At 41.3% G+C, this 20,003-nt stretch overlaps 1 protein-coding gene across 1 annotated transcript in view; it reads right to left on the bottom strand.

Moving 5' to 3' along the window:
* Positions 1-697: 697 nt before the first annotated feature.
* The window catches only part of prx (periaxin), a gene marked incomplete at its 5' end in the record, with an annotated part of 40,543 nt that continues 21,237 nt past the window's right edge, over positions 698-20,003 (bottom strand). Inside the window, 4 exons of the mRNA XM_079224847.1 lie at positions 698-2,201; positions 3,441-18,301; positions 18,570-18,841; positions 19,206-19,399. Of these exons, the coding sequence (XP_079080973.1) occupies positions 1,915-2,201; positions 3,441-18,301; positions 18,570-18,841; positions 19,206-19,399 (15,614 nt within the window). The 3' untranslated portion in view covers positions 698-1,914. The remainder of the gene's footprint in view (positions 2,202-3,440; positions 18,302-18,569; positions 18,842-19,205; positions 19,400-20,003) is intronic.

The raw sequence follows: 20,003 nt of genomic DNA, 5'->3' as shown, positions 1-20,003 counted from the left end.
AATCTCAATAGACATAGATACTACTCAGTGCGTGTTACTTTGATATGTCACTACTCTCGTCCTGGCTTTTTAAATCTATTATCTGTTTCTCACCGGAAATACAGGCACGGTGTTAAAAGTTGTTAATGAAAAAAAGCATGGGAGGCAATTTGTCACACAATTTCATTCCATCTACCAACCAAATAAAGTAATCAAAGTTAAATTTTCATTCTGAAATGCTTTACATCCACTTGAAAAGTAGATCCTTATTTTGAATAATCAGATAGTTGTATCCTGTGAAACTGTAAATTGTGTATACAAGCAGTAGTTTTAAAAACAATACATCTTCCTTTATTGACAGAAACATAGCTGTTTTTTTTCTCAAATAGTTACTGCATTTACGAATGGAACTTAAATTTCTCAATGTAGAGACAATAAAATAAAGATCTAAAATACGGCACAAGGCACCTTCCATCCCCTCCAATTTAAATTCATTTCTACTTTAAAAAGTAGAAATGATTTTTGAAAAATAAGGGGTAGAGGACCATAGTGAAAATGCTTTTATTAATCTGACATTTTAACACTCAACGTTATTTTGTAATATATATATATATTAAATATATATATATTAAATATATATATATATATATATATATATATATATATATATATATATATATATATATTTTATTTTTTTTAAATAGAAAAATGTCAGATTATTAAAGACATTTTAATCAAAAGGGACAAGTGCCTTGGTCCTCTTGTCCTTGATTACCTTGCTTCAGTCTTAGGGGGAAAGCTTTGGTACAACATCAAGGCTCGCCACTCCTTAGCCAGTCTGTCATTGTAGCAGCCTGACAGTAGCATACTTTTAGAATTTGTATTATATTATTAAGTGTCAAGAGAAAAGAGTTTACAGTTTTTAAAACTCTCACTGATTGTGTTAAAGCGCCCAACAGCACTTCCCCAAATTCCATACCAGCCCGTTGTCGATGTTTTGAAACTCAAAACAGTTCACAGAGTTTTAAAAAATCTGCATCAGTCAGGAGGTGTATCTTGGAGCTAAAAGCCTCTACCATGACATATATAGTGGCTTCTATTTCTGGCAGTGTACAGTAAAAACATTGATATAAAAAATAGACTAGCAGCAGGGTGGCCTTCAGTAAATGATCGAGAGCAATCTGTTACCAGAAGGTCACAGATTTGATCCCCACAGCAGAAAAAGAGTGCGGAGTGTCCTGCCCATTCACTGTGACTATCTCTGGGTAACAGCACCAGCTAAATGCTTAAATATAAAACTATGGCAGCAAAGGAGAATAGCCTATAATCTCAAAAAGCTCACACCTTTCCTCCAAGACAAACAAAATAGGATCAGAAAAAATATAATTTCTACTCCCAATTGGTGAATATGAAAATAGTTACATTTCCGATCAAAGGGATGCTGCTTCCAAAAAGCAGTGACATAGTTGTATTTACATTAATATTCCTCCGGCCTGTACTGTAGTGGTTGAAAATTAGTTATTTTGAAATAATCGTGGTCAAATCCACGATGCTGACGTGAGTGAAAGACTCATTCCAGCGCATTTTGATCACACAAACAACAATAAATAATAAAGTAATGTGACATGTTTACATTCAGAGTCAAAACTTTCAAACCAAACAAAGTCTGATAAATAATTAGGACTAAACTCAAAGAACAGTAAAAAAAAAATTATCACATTTAAAATGCAAAAAGGAAGCATATATTACTCTGTTGCTGACAATATTGCTGATTGATGAAATCTCATCGTTTTTCATCACATTCATACCTCACCTAATAAAATATTAAAATAAAGACTTTTACTAAATCAAGGTTTGCCACGTTGCAGGCTTAGCATACAAGAACACTGCAACCTTACCAAATCACAAGACATTTAAGATATCATTACAGCATCCTCAGTACTTGAAGTCCGACACCCGGTGAGTTGTTGTCGTGGTTGCGGAAGATTCACCTGCTCGCGTCTCAGTGGTAACCGTGTGCTGGGTGATTCTGGTGGTCTTGGTTAGCATGGTAAGAGTTCCCTCCTCGGCGGAGGAGACTTGGTGCTTTTCGGACATTTCCTTTGTGGTTAAGTGGAGCCCTGAGGTGTGGAGGCAGAAAGACCCCAAGACGTCGGCCTCACCCGCCACCTCCCCCTTCCGCTGGGCCAGAGGAGAACCCTCTGGGGTTATTTGGAGAAAGCCTTGAGGTGGAGGGAATGGAAACAAGCAGAAGAAAGTAGAAGAAATGAAGCCACGAGATGAGAGGGGATAGGTGAAGACATCCAGAGGGAAAATAAACTTAGTCTTATGAAGCAGAGACAAAACAGAAGAAGATATATTAATAATTTATAGAATAAAAAAGCAAAACCAATCACATGCAATAGGACAAATACGCACTACATTATACATATAATGCATAATATAAGGCCTATTGTATTAACTTGTATGATAATATAGTGAAATAAGGATGCAAGTATCAAGTATAAAACATGCATGCAAAGCTTATACTAATGATTATTATTAATTCTGGAAGATATCTGCAATTATACACTGCCTCTGCTTTAATATTGCACTTTAAAAGGTAGGGGAAAAACCCACACACACATCAAAAAGTGGTCAAAATCAATGCAGCAAAGGCAATACAGGCTTTGAGTCTTTAATATGAGTCTTACACTTCCCCTAATGCAACTGGACAGAAGTTGATTAAGTGTAGGTCTAAGCCTATTTAGCCTAATTTAGCTAGCTCAGTAAACAGAGAATGAGAAAAAAATAAGCAACTTGATGCTTCATTGACATACTGTTGTTACAGCGTAGTGAAGCACATTGCAATCGCAGATAATGAGTCATTATCTGAGGAACACTGATTCGCCAGATTGTGTAATGTGCTGATAGCTTAATTTCCAGTACACATAAAGGAGAAAACAGGCTTGTGCTGTGCTGGGATTGTAATACTACAAGTGGCGATGGAAAAAGTAAAAACAATAGGCACTGTGAGAAGAATTGAAGAGGGGGGTCTTATTAACATTCTTTTATTTCATGACGTAGATTATTCCCAAACAGTCAACTCTATCTCCGGATTTCGGCTTTACAAGATTAGGGCTGATTTAAAAAGAGTAGATGGTGTTTTGAGCCATTTTTCACCATGAAATGCAGATTATTTATTTTTTTTGGTAAGAAATGTCCATATCGCTTTAAACTCCAGGGTCCCCTAATAATTAACAACATCATTCAGTGTCACATCTACAGTCATATCATTTTGTTTATGGTTTAAATGTGCAGTTACTCTTTAAATGTTGAAAGAAAAAGTGAATGAATCTTACAAAAAGGGTAATCTACTTGATATATTCCTCAATACATAACTGGACAGGATCAACCTTTTGTAAACGTCCATGTCAAATTTAATGTCTTGTCATATCAGTTTGAATTTTCCTAATTCTTACCTGTAGAGTGTGGCTTCAGGGTGAACTTCGGGACCTTGAACCAGGGGGAAGACTCTCTTTCTTCAGATTCCCTGCTTTGGCTATCGCCCTCACTCCAAGCCTCGACCTTTGCTGAGCTGAACTCCATGGTCGAACTAGCTGGGGACTCTGAGCTGTCCCTGTCCAACATATCTGTTCTGGCATGAGATGACACCACATCCTTCGAGAGCTCCTCACTAAAACCAGCAAAGGCCATTTTGCCTGATATTCCTTTAAACCCTTTAGTGTCTTCCACTTCTCCTGGGGACGAATCCGTTTCCAGTTTCATACTCATTTCCGTGTCCTCCCCCTCTGCAGCCACCTTACCATATGGAGAGGTTAACTCCACCTTTGGAAGTTTGATTTTGCCACTGAATGTCCCTTCATTGTCCTTAGAGCCCTTGTGAGGATTAACATCTTTTTCACTGTTGAGACTTGAACTTGAACCTTCGCCCTTTAGACTGATATTAAACAACCCTGATTTGCCAGGTGAAAATGATACGGCCGCTGATGTATCTTTGGACTTGTCAAAACTTGGTTTCATTTTGATTTTGGGCATCTTCACTTTGACGTCCCCTTTTTCAGCCTCAGATGTTGTCTCCCCACCTATGAGGCCTGTGCATGCAGCGGGCCCATCTGCTTGTGAAGGATTTACTAAGACAAAAACAGCTTTCTTTACTTTGGGCATTTTAGGGCCCTGATACTGGATTTCTTGCCCATAGATATTCATTCTTACCTCAGGAGAGGAGATGGAGGGTAATGGAACGCCAAATTTAGGGATTTTGATTTTCTTTCCCTTTTCTGTTTTGTCCTCATCCTCATCTTGTGATGTACCAATATCAAACTCTATGTCAGGAATCCTGGGAACTTTGATTTCTGCTTTGGATGACAAGGGGCCACACTCTCCTGTTCCTAAATCAGCTGAACCTTGTTTGGTTTTCAGACTAACACTTGGTAATGTAACTTCTGGCACTGGTATATTAACACGATCTTTGTTCTCTTTATGTCCGTTGTGGGTTTCAACTTCAACTTCGTACTCAAATCTTTCTTTACTCTTGCATCTGTGTTTGACCGCACCACCTAAATCCTCATCGCCACAGTTTTTGCAAATCTTTGCTTCTGCTGTTACATCTCTGCCAGTTTTCTTTTTTGGCATTCCAATCCTGAATTTTGTTCCTTTCACTTTTGGTCCTTTTACTTTGCTGCTGGTTCCTGCTGTGTTGAGATCCAAATCAGGTAGTTCAACCTTTTTCCTGTCCTTCTTGCCCTCTCCTCTATGAAGTCCTATATCAAGCTCCAGGTCTCCTTTTGGACCTTTGATATCTAGTGTTGGCATCTTGAGTTTCAGACCTTTGTGCTCTCCCTCAACATGCAGAGTATCTTCCCCATATGCCTCTATGTCTTGTTTGGCTTTACTTAGTGTCACATCGATATCCAGATCTGGTGATGTGACTTGTGGAAAATGTATTTTCCTTCCTGCCTCAATGGTTGGTAGGCTGATCTCTGCTTCACCTGATTTACTCTTGTGCAGTGATATACTTTCCTTTGGAAGTTTAACATGTGGACATTTGAACTTTCCTCCTGAGACTTCCATCTCTACAGCAGGTGCTTTATTTTTACCTTTAGGTAGTGAGATACCAACTTTTGGCATCTTGATGTGTGGCAGTTTGATTGTTCCTCCCTCTGCCTCCATTTTCTCTTCCGGTATATCAATATTGGCTTTTGCTTCAGGGGTAGATATGTTGACATTTGGCATCTTAAACTGTCCCCCATCTGCCTTAATCTCTACCTCTGGACCTTTGATTGTAGGTTTTCCTTTAAGAAGAGATATGTCCACTTTTGGCATCTTGAACTTTCCTCCCGCATCAAATTTGGGACCTTCAGGTTTTCCTTTTGGCAGTGCAATGTTTACTGAAGGCATTTTAGATGTGCATCCCTCAATTTCAAGCTTTGCTCCTTCAATTTTGCCACATTTTCCTTTTGGCAAAGAGATGTCAGCATCTGGCATTTTTATGGGAGGCATTTTTAAGTTTGCTCCTCCACCTCCCTCTATTTCAAGATCTGGTGTCTCAAGTTTTCCTCGAGGCAGAGAGATGTCAAAATCTGGCATTTTCCAATGAGGCATTTTTAACTTTCCCCCAGAACCTCCCTCCATTTCAATATCTGGGCCGTGAAATTTTCCTCCGGTATCTCCTTCTATTTCAAGATCTGGACTTTTTAACTTTCCTTTGGGAAGTGAAATACCAACAGACGGCATGCTGAGATGGGGCATATTGAATTTTCCACCTTCTCCTTTGATTTCCATATCTGGACCCTCAATCTTTTCTCTTGGCAGATTAATGTCAACATCTGGCATTTTCATGTGAGGCATTTTTAATTTTTGACCGGTACCTCCCTCCATTTCAATATCTGGACCTTCAATTTTTCCTTTGGGCAGAGACATGTCGATGTTGGACATTTTTATGTGAGGCATTTTGAATTTCCCTCCGGTACCCCCCTCCATTTCAACATCTGGACCTTCAATCTGTCCTTTGGGAAGTGATATATCAACCGAAGGCATGTTGAGATTTGGCATCTTGAATTTTCCACCTTCTCCTTTGAGCTTCATCTCTGGACCCTCAATCTTTCCTTTGGGCAGAGAGATGTCAAAATTGGGCATTTTCACGTGAGGCATTTTAAATTTTCCTCCAGTACCTCCCTCCATTTCAACATCTCGATCTTCGATCTTTCCTTTGGGCAGAGATATGTCAATATTTGGCACTTTCATGTGAGGCATTTGGAATTTCCCTCCTGTACCTCCCTCCATTTCAACATCTGGACCTTCGATCTTTCCTTTGGGAAGAGAGATGTCGATATTGGGCATTTTCATATGAGGCATTTTGAATTTCCCTCCGGTACCTCCCTCCATTTCCATATCTGGACTTTCAACCTTTCCTTTGGGAAGTGATATATCAACAGAAGGCATGTTGAACTGTGGCATCTTGAATATTCCACCTTCTCCTTTGATCTCCATCTCTGGACCCTCAATATTTCCTTTGGGCAGAGAGATGTCAATGTTTGGCATTTTCATGTGAGGCATTTTAAATTTCCCTCCAGTACCTCCCTCCATTTCAACATCTGGACCTTCAATCTTTCCTTTGGGAAGTGATATATCAACCGAAGGCATGCTAAGATGTGGCATCTTGAATTTTCCACTTTCTCCTTTGAGCTCCATCTCTGGACCCTCAATCTTTCCTTTGGGCAGAGAGATGTCAATGTTTGGCATTTTCATGTGAGGCATTTTAAATTTCCCTCCAGTACCTCCCTCCATTTCAACATCTGGACCTTCGATCGTTCCTTTGGGAAGAGAGATGTCGATATTGGGCATTTTCATGTGAGGCATTTTGAATTTCCCTCCAGTACCTCCCTCCATTTCAACATCTGGACCTTCAATCTTTCCTTTGGGCAGAGATATATCAACAGAAGGCATGTTGAACTGTGGCATCTTGAATTTTCCACCTTCTCCTTTGATCTCCATCTCTGGACCCTCAATCTTTCCTTTGGGCAGAGAGATGTCAATGTTTGGCATTTTCATGTGAGGCATTTTAAATTTCCCTCCAGTACCTCCCTCCATTTCAACATCTGGACCTTCAATCTTTCCTTTGGGAAGAGATGTATCAAACGAAGGCATGTTGAGATGTGGCATCTTGAATTTTCCACCTTCTCCTTTGATCTCCATCTCTGGACCCTCAATCTTTCCTTTGGGCAGAGAGATGTCAATGTTTGGCATTTTCATGTGAGGCATTTTAAATTTCCCTCCAGTACCTCCCTCCATTTCAACATCTGGACCTTCAATCTTTCCTTTGGGAAGTGATATATCAACCGAAGGCATGCTAAGATGTGGCATCTTGAATTTTCCACTTTCTCCTTTGAGCTCCATCTCTGGACCCTCAATCTTTCCTTTGGGCAGAGAGATGTCAATGTTTGGCATTTTCATGTGAGGCATTTTAAATTTCCCTCCAGTACCTCCCTCCATTTCAACATTTGGACCTTCGATCGTTCCTTTGGGAAGAGAGATGTCGATATTGGGCATTTTCATGTGAGGTATTTTGAATTTCCCTCCGGTACCCCCCTCCATTTCAATATCTGGACCTTCAATCTTTCCTTTGGGAAGTGATATATCAACCGAAGGCATGCTAAGATGTGGCATCTTGAATTTTTCACTTTCTCCTTTGAGCTCCATCTCTGGACCCTCAATCTTTCCTTTGGGGAGAGAGATGTCAATATTTGGCACTTTCATGTGAGGCATTTTTAATTTCCCTCCAGTACATCCCTCCATTTCAACATCTGGACCTTCGATCGTTCCTTTGGGAAGAGAGATGTCGATATTGGGCATTTTCATGTGAGGTATTTTGAATTTCTCTCCGGTACCCCCCTCCATTTCAATATCTGGACCTTCAACCTTTCCTTTGGGAAATGATATATCAACAGAAGGCATGTTGAACTGTGGCATCTTGAATTTTCCACCTTCTCCTTTGATCTCCATCTCTGGACCCTCAATCTTTCCTTTGGGCAGAGAGATGTCAATGTTTGGCATTTTCATGTGAGGCATTTTAAATTTCCCTCCAGTACCTCCCTCCATTTCAACATCTGGACCTTCAATCTTTCCTTTGGGAAGTGATATATCAACCGAAGGCATGTTGAGATGTGGCATCTTGAATTTTCCACCTTCTCCTTTGAGCTCCATCTCTGGACCCTCGATTTTTCCTTTGGGCAGAGAGATGTCAATGTCTGGCATTTTCATGTGAGGCATTTTAAATTTCCCTCCAGTACCTCCCTCCATTTCAACATCTGAACCTTCGATCTTTCCTTTGGGAAGAGAGATGTCGATATTGGGCATTTTCATGTGAGGCATTTTAAATTTCCTTCCAGTACCTCCCTCCATTTCAACATCTGGACCTTCAATCTTTCCTTTGGGAAGTGATATATCAACCGAAGGCATGTTGAGATGTGGCATCTTGAATTTTCCACCTTCTCCTTTGAGCTCCATCTCTGGACCCTCGATTTTTCCTTTGGGCAGAGAGATGTCAATGTCTGGCATTTTCAAGTGAGGCATTTTAAATTTCCCTCCAGTACCTCCCTCCATTTCAACATCTGGACCTTCGATCTTTCCTTTGGGCAAAGATATGTCGATATTGGGCATTTTCATGTGAGGCATTTGGAATTTCCCTCCGGTACCTCCCTCCGATTCGATATTTGGAACTTCAACCTTTCCTTTGGGAAGTGATATATTAACAGAAGGCATGTTGAGATGTGGCATCTTGAATTTTCCACCTTCTTCTTTGATCTCCATCTCTGGACCCTCAATTTTTCCTTTGGGCAGAGAGTTGTCAATATTGGGCATTTTCACGTGAGGCATTTTAAATTTCCCTCCAGTACCTCCCTCCATTTCAACATCTGGACCTTCAATCTTTCCTTTGGGAAGCGATAAATCAACCGAAGGCATGTTAAGATTTGGCATCTTGAACTTTCCACTATCTCCTTTGAGCTCCATCTCTGGACCCTCAATCTTTCCTTTGGGCAGAGAGATGTCAATGTTTGGCATTTTCATGTGAGGCATTTTAAATTTCCCTCCAGTACCTCCCTCCATTTCAACATCTGGACCTTCAATCTTTCCTTTGGGAAGTGATATATCAATCGAAGGCATGTTGAGATGTGGCATCTTGAATTTTCCACCTTCTCCTTTGAGCTCCATCTCTGGACCCTCGGTTTTTCCTTTGGGCAGAGAGATGTCAATGTCTGGCATTTTCATGTGAGGCATTTTGAATTTCCCTCCAGTACCTCCCTCCATTTCAACATCTGGACCTTCAATCTTTCCTTTCGGGAGAGATATGTCGATATTGGGCATTTTCATGTGAGGCATTTGGAATTTCCCTCCGGTACCTCCCTCCGATTCGATATCTGGACCTTCAACCTTTCCTTTGGGAAGTGATATATCAACAGAAGGCATGTTGAACTGTGGCATCTTGAATTTTCCACCTTCTCCTTTGATCTCCATCTCTGGACCCTCAATCTTTCCTTTGGGCAGAGAGATGCCAATGTTTGGCATTTTCATGTGAGGCATTTTAAATTTCCCTCCGGTACCTCCCTCCATTTCAATATCTGGACCTTCAATCTTTCCTTTGGGAAGTGATATATCAACCGAAGGCATGTTGAGATGTGGCATCTTGAATTTTCCACTTTCTTCTTTGAGCTCCATCTCTGGACCCTCAATCTTTCCTTTGGGGAGAGAGATGTCAATATTTGGCACTTTCATGTGAGGCATTTTGAATTTCCCTCCAGTACCTCCCTCCATTTCAACATCTGGACCTTCGATCTTTCCTTTGGGAAGAGAGATGTCGATATTGGGCATTTTCATGTGAGGCATTTGGAATTTCCCTCCGGTACCTCCCTCCGATTTGATATCTGGACCTTCAACCTTTCCTTTGGGAAGTGATATATCAACAGAAGGCATGTTGAACTGTGGCATCTTGAATTTTCCACCTTCTCCTTTGATCTCCATCTCTGGACACTCAATTGTTCCTTTGGGCAGAGAGATGTCAATATTTGGCATTTTCATGTGAGGCATTTTGAATTTCCCTCCAGTACCTCCCTCCATTTCAACATCTGGACCTTCAATCTTTCCTTTTGGAAGAGAGATGTCAATGTTTGGCATTTTCATGTGAGGCATTTTAAATTTCCCTCCAGTACCTCCCTCCATTTCAACATCTGGACCTTCAATCTTTCCTTTGGGAAGTGATATATCAACCGAAGGCATGTTGAGTTGTGGCATCTTGAATTTTCCACCTTCTCCTTTGAGCTCTATCTCTGGACCCTCAATCTTTCCTTTGGGCAGAGAGATGTCAATATTTGGCATTTTCATGTGAGGCATTTTGAATTTCCCTCCAGTACCTCCCTCCATTTCAACATCTGGACCTTCAATCTTTCCTTTGGGCAGAGAGATGTCAATATTGGGCATTTTCATATGAGGCATCTTGAATTTCCCTCCAGTACCTCCCTCCATTTCAACATCTGGACCTTCAATCTTTCCTTTGGGAAGTGATATATCAGCGGAAGGCATGTTGAGTTGTGGCATCTTGAATTTTCCACCTTCTCCTTTGAGCTCTATCTCTGGACCCTCAATCTTTCCTTTGGGCAGAGAGATGTCAATATTTGGCATTTTCATGTGAGGCATTTTGAATTTCCCTCCAGTACCTCCCTCCATTTCAACATCTGGACCTTCAATCTTTCCTTTTGGAAGAGAGATGTCGATATTGGGCATTTTCATGTGAGGTATTTTGAATTTCCCTCCGGTACCTCCCTCCATTTCAATATCTGGACCTTCATTATTTTCTTTGGGAAGTGATATATCAACAGAAGGCATGTTAAACTGTGGCATCTTGCATTTTCCACCTTCTCCTTTGATCTCCATCTTTGGACCTTCAATCTTTCCTTTGGGAAGTGATATATCAACCGAAGGCATGTTGAGATGTGGCATCTTGAATTTTCCACCTTCTCCTTTGATCTCCATCTCTGGACCCTCAATCTTTCCTTTGGGCAGAGAGATGTCAATATTTGGCATTTTCATGTGAGGCATTTTGAATTTCCCTCCAGTACCTCCCTCCATTTCAACATCTGGACCTTCAATCTTTCCTTTTGGAAGAGAGATGTCAATGTTTGGCAATTTCATGTGAGGCATTTTGAATTTCCCTCCAGTACCTCCCTCCATTTCAACATCTGGACCTTCAATCTTTCCTTTAGGCAGAGAGATGTCAATATTGGGCATTTTCATATGAGGCATCTTGAATTTCCCTCCAGTACCTCCCTCCATTTCAACATCTGGACCTTCAATCTTTCCTTTGGGAAGTGATATATCAACCGAAGGCATGTTGAGTTGTGGCATCTTGAATTTTTCACCTTCTCCTTTGAGCTCTATCTCTGGACCCTCAATCTTTCCTTTGGGCAGAGAGATGTCAATATTTGGCATTTTCATGTGAGGCATTTTGAATTTCCCTCCAGTACCTCCCTCCATTTCAACATCTGGACCTTGATTCTTTCCTTTGGGCAGAGAGATGTCAATATTGGGCATTTTCATATGAGGCATCTTGAATTTCCCTCCAGTACCCCCCTCCATTTCAACATCTGGACCTTCAATCTTTCCTTTTGGAAGAGAGATGTCGATATTGGGCATTTTCATGTGAGGTATTTTGAATTTCCCTCCGGTACCTCCCTCTATTTCAATATCTGGACCTTCATTATTTTCTTTGGGAAGTGATATATCAACAGAAGGCATGTTAAACTGTGGCATCTTGCATTTTCCACCTTCTCCTTTGATCTCCATCTCTGGACCTTCAATCTTTCCTTTGGGAAGTGATATATCAACCGAAGGCATGTTGAGATGTGGCATCTTGAATTTTCCACCTTCTCCTTTGATCTCCATCTCTGGACCCTCAATCTGTCCTTTGGGCAGAGAGATGTCAATATTTGGCACTTTCATGTGAGGCATTTTGAATTTCCCTCCAGTACCTCCCTCCATTTCAACATCTGGACCTTCGATCTTTCCTTTGGGAAGAGAAATGTCGATATTGGGCATTTTCATGTGAGGCATTTTGAATTTCCCTCCGGCACCGCCCTCCATTTCAACATCTGGACCTTCAATCTTTCCTTTGGGAAGTGATAAATCAACCGAAGGCATGTTGAGATGTGGCATCTTGAATTTTCCACCCTCTCCTTTGAGCTCCATCTCTGGACCCTCAATCTTTCCTTTGGGTGGGGAGATGTCAATGTTGGGCATTTTCACATGAGGCATTTTAAATTTCCCTCCAGTACCTCCCTCCATTTCAACATGTGGACCTTCAATGTTTCCTTTGGGCAGAGAGATGTCAATATCTGGCATTTTCATATAAGGCATTTTTAATTTCCCTCCGGTACTTCCCTCCATTTCAATATCTGGACCTTCAATCTTTCCTCTGGGAAGTGATATATCAACAGAGGGCATACTGAGATGTGGCATCTTGAATTTCCCACCTTTTCCTTTGATCTCCATCTCTGAACCTTCAATCTTTCCTTTGGGCAGAGAGATGTCGATGTTGGGCATTTTCATTCTAGGCATTTTTAATTTCCCTCCAGTCTCTCCTTCCATCTCAACATCTGGACCTTCAAACTTTACTCTGGGCAGAGATAGGTGACCTTCAATGTTACCCGTTTTTCCTTTAGGAAGGGACAAGTCAATTTCAGGAATCTTGATGTCTGGCATCTTGAATTTGCCTCCTAGTTCATCAACCTTCGCCTCATGCTTTACTCTTGGCAAGGACACATCCAGGTCTATTTTGGGAATGGAAACGTCAATTGTTGGCATTTTGGGAATTTTGAGGTTTCCTTCATAACTTCTGATATCAGCCTCCGACACATCAACCTCTGCTTTTGGGAGAAGAACCTCCGTCTCTGGTGTTTTAGCTGCTGGCAGTGACAGCTCAATAGAGGGCATCTTAACCTTGGTCTTAGACTCAAGGTAACCACTTGGCTTACCTAAATCTTTTTCTTTAGAACCAAATCCTGGCATGGAGAACTTTGGTAGTTTGATAGAGACATCGGGTGCATGGAAGCCACCCTTCCCTTCTACTTCGGCCTCCAGTTTAGCATCGACCTCTCCCTCTGTGAGTTGACCTTTTGGTGATGATATTTTAAACTTGGGGAATTTCACTTTGTATTTAGATTTTTTGTCTCGATTCTCAACACAGATTTCTGGTTTAGAAATGCCAATTTCTCCCTTTTTTACTTTGACATCCACATCAGGACAAGACACAGATACATCTGCATTCTTGTTGGATACACCAAATGAAGGCATTTTGATTTTTGTCTTTTTCACTTTGACTTTCCCATCCCCATCAAACTCTACTGATGGCGCCCTAATCTCTCCTTCCATATGTGGTGGGCTGAGGGAAACATCTCCCTTGGGGCCAGATATTGCCAAATCACCAATCTTGGACTTTCCACCAAACCTGGGAAGAGAGAAACTGGGGACTTTGAGGGAGACATCAGGTATATCAAAGCTTCCCCCGGAAGAAGGCCCGCCTACCTCTGCTTTAAGAAGCTCCACTTCCACATCGTCAACTTTAGGTTTGCTGAAGCCAAAGTCTAGATCAACTTTTGGAGCTGCGATGTCAACTATCGGTAGTTTTACAGAACCTGTCTCGATATCTGCACCTTTAACCTTTAATCTGGCTGGAATAATGTCTTTTTTGAGACCAGAGATCTTCAAATCTCCTGATGCTTCAGGACTACTGGTGTCCACTTTAAGACTTCTGTCTTTCAGCCCAGAGGGAAGGCTGAAGTCAAGATCGAATTTGGGGAGATTAATGTCAAGACTAGGCATTTGGAGCCCACTACCTTTTTTACCAGATAGGTCAACTTTTGGCACTTCAAACTTTCCCTTTCCAGATGGTCCTTCAATATTGATATCTCCCTCAACTTTTCCCACTGGAACAGAAATGTCAACAGCTGGCAATGCAATCTCTCCTCCCTTCATCTCTGGTCCTTCCAATTCGACATTGCCTTCTGGCAGGTTCATCTTTGGAAGTGAAACATCCAATTTGGGCATTTTAAATGTCCCTCCTTTTACCTCAGGACCTTCAATAATCAGGTCACCCTTTCCTTTAGGGAGTGACAGATCAATGTCTGGCATGTTGATTTTTCCTCCCTTTAGTTCAGAACCTTTAATATTCACATCAAGTGCCTTTGCTTTTATTTTAGGAATTGAGATATCAACAGAGGGCATGTGGAACTTGCCTCCTTTTCCAGCATGCCCTTCAATGTCTATTTCTACTCCTGTTTTTTCTTTGGGGAGTGACACATCAATGTCTGGCATCTCAATCTTCCCTCCTTTGATGTCCCAGCCTTTTATTTTGACATCGCCCTCTGGGAGACTCACATTTGGTAAAGGCACATCAAATTTGGGCATTTCAAATGTGCCCCCCTTTACCTCAGGACACTCAACATTAAGGTCACCTTCAACTTTTCTTTTGGGGAGTGAAATGTCAACAGTTGGGATGTTGATCTTTCCTCCTTTGACATCAGGACCCTCAAGGCTGATATCTACAGGAGATTTGGGCAGAGAAATATTAAGGGATGGCAGGTTTAGTTTTCCACCTTTAACACCAGGACCATCAATATTTATGTCTGGACCCTTAACTTTCATTTTAGGAAGAGAGATATCAACAGAGGGCATATGGAACTTGCCTCCTTTGCCAGCATGCCCTTCAGTTTCAATTTTCCCTCCTGCTTTTCCTTTGGGGAGTGAAATATCAATGTCTGGCATCTCAATCTTCCCTCCCTTAAGGTCTGGGCCTTTTAGTTTGACATTCCCCGGTGGGAGACTTACTTCTGGCAATGAGACATCACATTTTGGCATTTTATAGTTACCCCCCTTCAACTCAGGCCCCTCAATATCAAGGTCACACTCAACTGTTCCTTCAGGAAATGAAATGTCACCTTTAAGTTCAGGCCCTTCAACATCAACTCCTTTGGCTTTTATTTTAGGAAGAGAGATATTAACCGAGGGCATACAAAACTTGCCTCCTTTGCCCACATGTCCCTCAATGTCAATATCTCTCTTTACGTTTCCTTGTGGGAGTGAAATATCAACTGTAGGCATTTCCACATTGCCTTCTGGCAGGTTCATATTTGGAAGGGAAACATCAAATTTGGGCATGTTGAATTTTCCTCCTTTTACTTCAGGACCCTCAATACTGAGGTCAGCGTCAACCTTTCCTTTGGGGAGTGACAGGTCAATGTCTGGCATGTTGATTTTTCCTCCTTTAAATTCAGGACCTTTGACCCTTCCTTTTGGAAGTCCAATATAATACGAATGAATATCTTTTCCAGAGTGAATGTCAATATCAATGTCTCCCTGTGCTTTTCCTTTCGGAAGTGAGAGGTCAATTTTCGGCATTTCAAATTTCAAACCTTTAACTTTTGGCCCTTGAAAATTCACATCCCCTTCAGGGAATTTTACTGCAGGAAGGGCGATGTCTACAGCCGGCAGGTTGAATTTCCCTCCTTTTCCTTCACCTTCGAAACTGATATCACCCTCTAATGTTCCCTGAGGGGTTGAGATGTCAATAGTTGGCATTTGAATTTCCCCACCTTTGATTTCTGGTCCCTCGATGTTGATGTCACTTCGCTTTGATTTCATTTTAGGGAAAGAAACATCAATTGATGGCATATGAAAATGCCCTCCTTTACTTTTAGTTTCAAGGTCACCCTCTACGTTGCCCTTTGGAAGAGAGATATCAATTGAGGGTCGCTCAAGGCCAATATTTACCTCAGGCATCTTCATCTTTGGTAGCGATGCATCAAATGTAGGCATCTTAAACTTGCCTCCTTTTCCTGCTGGTCCCTCAATATATATCGTATTCTCTGCTTTTGGAAGAGAGATATCAACTGTAGGCAGTTCAGCTTCAACATTGATGTTACCCCCCAGTGATTTGATATTTGGTCGTGACACATCTAAGGAAGGCATCTGGAACTTTCCTTCTATGGCTCCAGAACCTTTAATCTTTGCCTCTCCCTCTGGTGATTTCATAACAGGAAGAGAGATGTCAAATGACGGCATGTTGAACTTTGCTCCACCTTTGACTTCAGGTCCTTCAATATCAAGCTCTACCTCCTTGTTTTTTATCTTTGGGAGTGAGATGTCAAAAGTTGGGATCTTGAACCTGGCACCACTACCACCACTGCCCTCTAGCTCCATGTTACCCTCTATGTTTGCATTGGAGAGTGAAAAGTCAACATTTGGAAGTTCAGGGTATTCTAGCTTTCCATCTCCTTCAGGTAACTTCACTTTTGGGAGAGAAATGTCGAAAGAGGGCATGTTGATTTTGCTTCCTTTTAATGTACTACCATCAATGTTCAAATCTCCTTCTGCGTTTCCTTTTGGAACAGAGATATCGACATTAGGCATCTTGATCTTCCCACCTTTGATTTCAGGTCCCTCCAAAACAACTTCTCCCTCAGGCAACTTCATTTTTGGAAGAGTTATATTATATGAAGGCATTTTAAACTTGCCACCTTGTTCCTCAAAGTCAACCTCACACTTGGATTTACCTTTTGGTAGAGACATGTCTACTGATGGCATCTCAATCTTACCTCCTTTAATCTCTGGTAAATCAACCTTAACCCCAGATGTCCCCATTTTAGGGAGTTTGACGTTGAGTGAGGGCATTTTGAACTTCCCTCCTTTTACAGATGGACCATCTATTTCCATGTCACCCTCAATCTTTCCTTTGGGCATTGATATATCAAGAGAGGGCATCTGAATCTTACCCCCACTCTCAAGCTTGGGTGTCTCGATGTTCATGTGTCCCTCTGGTTGTTTCAGCTTTGGTAGAGAAATATCAAAGGTAGGCATTTTGAAGTTTCCTCCTTTCCCAGCATTCCCTTTCACTTCAATGTCTCCTTGCATTTTGTCTTTGGGCAGAGAAATGTCGAGTGTGGGCATTTCAAATTTACCACCTTTCACTTCAGTGCCTTCGATGTCGACCACCATCTCACCAGTTTTCATTTTAGGGAGGGAAATGTCTAAAGATGGAAACTGAAATTTTCCTCCTTCAAAATCAGGCGTTCCTGCTTCGCCTTTGGGAAGCATCAGGTCTACTTTGAGTAACTTGAAGCCTTCTCCTTTCATATTAACTTCTCCTTCTGGTGACTTAATCTTTGGGAGACATATATCAAACTCAGGCAATTTGAATTTCCCATCTCCACCAACATAATAATCCATATCCACATCCCCACCTTCTGGTTTCCCCTTTGGGAGAGAGATGTCCACAGAAGGTAGATTGAATTTCCCTCCAACTTCTGGACCTTCAATATCCACTTTGGATGATCTGATATTTGGCAAAGAGATATCAACCTTTGGCATAGAGATTTTGGGCCCTTTGAAAGTGCCCTCCACCTCATCAGGAATTCTGCATCTGGTGTCCAATTCCAAATCAGCATCAGGTACAGAGATGTCAACGGTAGGCATTTTGATTGCTGTCTTCCCAGCTCCTTCAAACTCTGGGAGTGAGACTTCCACGTCAGACTTTCCCATCACTTTTGGTCCAGACAAATCTACAGAAGGCATTTGAATAGAGGCAGCTTTTACTGAGAGATCGACTTTCTTCTTTGGTTTGGTGATATTTGCCCCGGGGAAATTAATTTCCCCACCTCCTTCAATTGCTACTTTTGGAGGCGGTTTATCAGCGTGAGGCAGTTTCATTCCTTTGGTTTTTACCTTAATGTCACCATCTATCTCATCCGAATGACGTGAGAGTCTAACTTTTGGCAGTTTCAATTTTGGCATTCTTAACTTTGCATCTCCTTTGCCTACGTCTACATCCCCTTTCCCCACAGTTGCCTCTGCATCAGCTCCTCCTATGATGTTAATTTTAGGAGCCTTGATTTCTGCCTTTACCTTCACAGTGGGCAAAGATGCCTCAGCTTTTCCTGAAGGGAGTGCAAACTCCACATCAGGCGCTTTAATCTTAACCCCTCCCTTCTCCATGTTCGTGTTTTTATCACCAGACAAACTGAACTTCACTGATGGTAGCTGGGTGATCACACCTGGAGGGTTCAGTTCTACAGATCCAGTTTCCAATGCTGAGCCTGACTTTGTGTGTTTGGTCTTAGGAAACGTAATTCCAAACTTGTGTCCTTTTTCTTTGGTTTTCACTTTAGCTCCAGTTATCTCAGGTGGAGAGATATTCACCTGTCCCTCAAGTTGTCCTGTGTCCACTTTTCCTCCTGTGTCTTCTCCTGTGTAACTCTTTGTTTTCATATGGGGAAACCTGAGAGGACCACGTAAAGAAAGGAGGAAGAGATTAAGGAAAAAAAAACTTTATAACAAAGATACAGCATTTATTTCAAAAAGCCTTGTAAATAATTATTTTTAAAAGAAAAAAAACTTTTCAGATAATGTCTTTGAAATACAGGGAGTAATAATATTATATTACAGTAATCTTTACCATCATAATGTCCCTCAACATACCTCTTCACATGCTGCTCACATGTTGCTGAGCAGGTAATTGTGAATATTTCAACAGGAAAAGTAAACACAGAATGGACACAAACAAGGCCAACCTGATCCTCTTTGCCTCCCCCACAGCGGCTTCTCCTCCTCCTGCTCCTTCTGCTTCTGCTTCAACCTTCGTGCTCTTCCTCTGTTTGAATTTGGGGAGAGAAAACTCCACGTCTACGTCACTCATCTCCAGCCTGGGGGGCGTTCCCTCTATCACCAGCTCCTCCCTGTGCTTCTCCTTCAGCCTCTTCAGACCAAAACGACCACCTCTCTTCTTCTTGGCCTTGAAGGTCTTGCTGCCCTTCACACTCTGAAACACACATAAATGACAAGATCGAGTATGGTACTATTCCCTGAGTTGCTGTCTTCATGTAGGTTGATCAATGTAATATGAATGTTTGGAAACTATATTTAAATCTAATTTGAGGTTCTAAACAATTAGACATGATTGGACATGATTGGATGTGTATGTGTATTTATAAGCAATGGAGGAAGTTATGTTACATTTTTATTGAAAAGCTGCAGCAAAACCCTGGAAAAGTATTTAGCGTTTTGAAGCTTTTGAGGTATTTATCAAAGCTGGATTATAACAAATGGAAAATTCTACTTAATTTTAAACACAATTCGGTTGAGAGAAAGCATGCCACATAGAAATGCAGAATATATTTGATCACCATTTTGGCTATCTTGGCTTTGGGACCTTTGACCTCCACACTGGGAACTCGAGGCCGCACGCAGACCTCTGCTTCAGGGATGGTCCTCCTTAGCTGGAAGCTGACTTTATACGGCTCTGCACACTGAAGGATCTTTAGAGCATCTTCATACTTCACGTTGTCAAAGTAGACCTTGGCACTCAGCAGCTGGTCACCTTCACACAGAGAGCAGTATGTTTCTAGGTCCAGTGTTAAGACCTGTCAAAGTCATTTATGGAACTGGGGTTTGTGGTTTAAAAATCTAAATGTTAAACTCAATCTGATGTACAGTATCCTGGTATCCTCTATATATAAGGGACTGGTTGTGCGGTAGTGTCTTGCATCTAGTGGTGAGTCGTAACTTTTATTCAAGTAATGTATTTCTACAGTTAAGAGGCAAATATTGTACTTTTTACACAACTACATGTATTTTATATCTTTAGTTATTAGTTATTTTGTGGATTTACATGCTGGGTGTGGTCTGAGGTAAAACAGACCAGACAGTTTAAACCAGAGAGGACACTGCTTTTGAGCCTGATTTTACCTTTTAAGAATAATGAATTTGAGCAAAAGCAATCATTAAAATAACTTTAGAATCTGCTTTAGTAAGAATATCTGCTATTGAATAGCGGCACGCTGCTTTCTTGTCCCCACTTCCTTAACATTATATGGACGTAATTGACACTGTCAGTAGATCATCCAATAACAATGGGGCACCCTAATAATTTAGAAATATTATACGAGTATGCTAATGCACATGTGTTGCATTTCTTATTCAAA

Source organism: Taurulus bubalis (genome assembly GCF_910589615.1).
Source record: "Taurulus bubalis genome assembly, chromosome: 10".
In the NCBI taxonomy this organism is placed as follows: Eukaryota; Metazoa; Chordata; class Actinopteri; order Perciformes; family Cottidae; genus Taurulus; species Taurulus bubalis.
The sequence above is the reverse complement of the archived record's forward strand: the minus strand, read 5'-3'. Positions and strand labels throughout refer to the sequence as shown.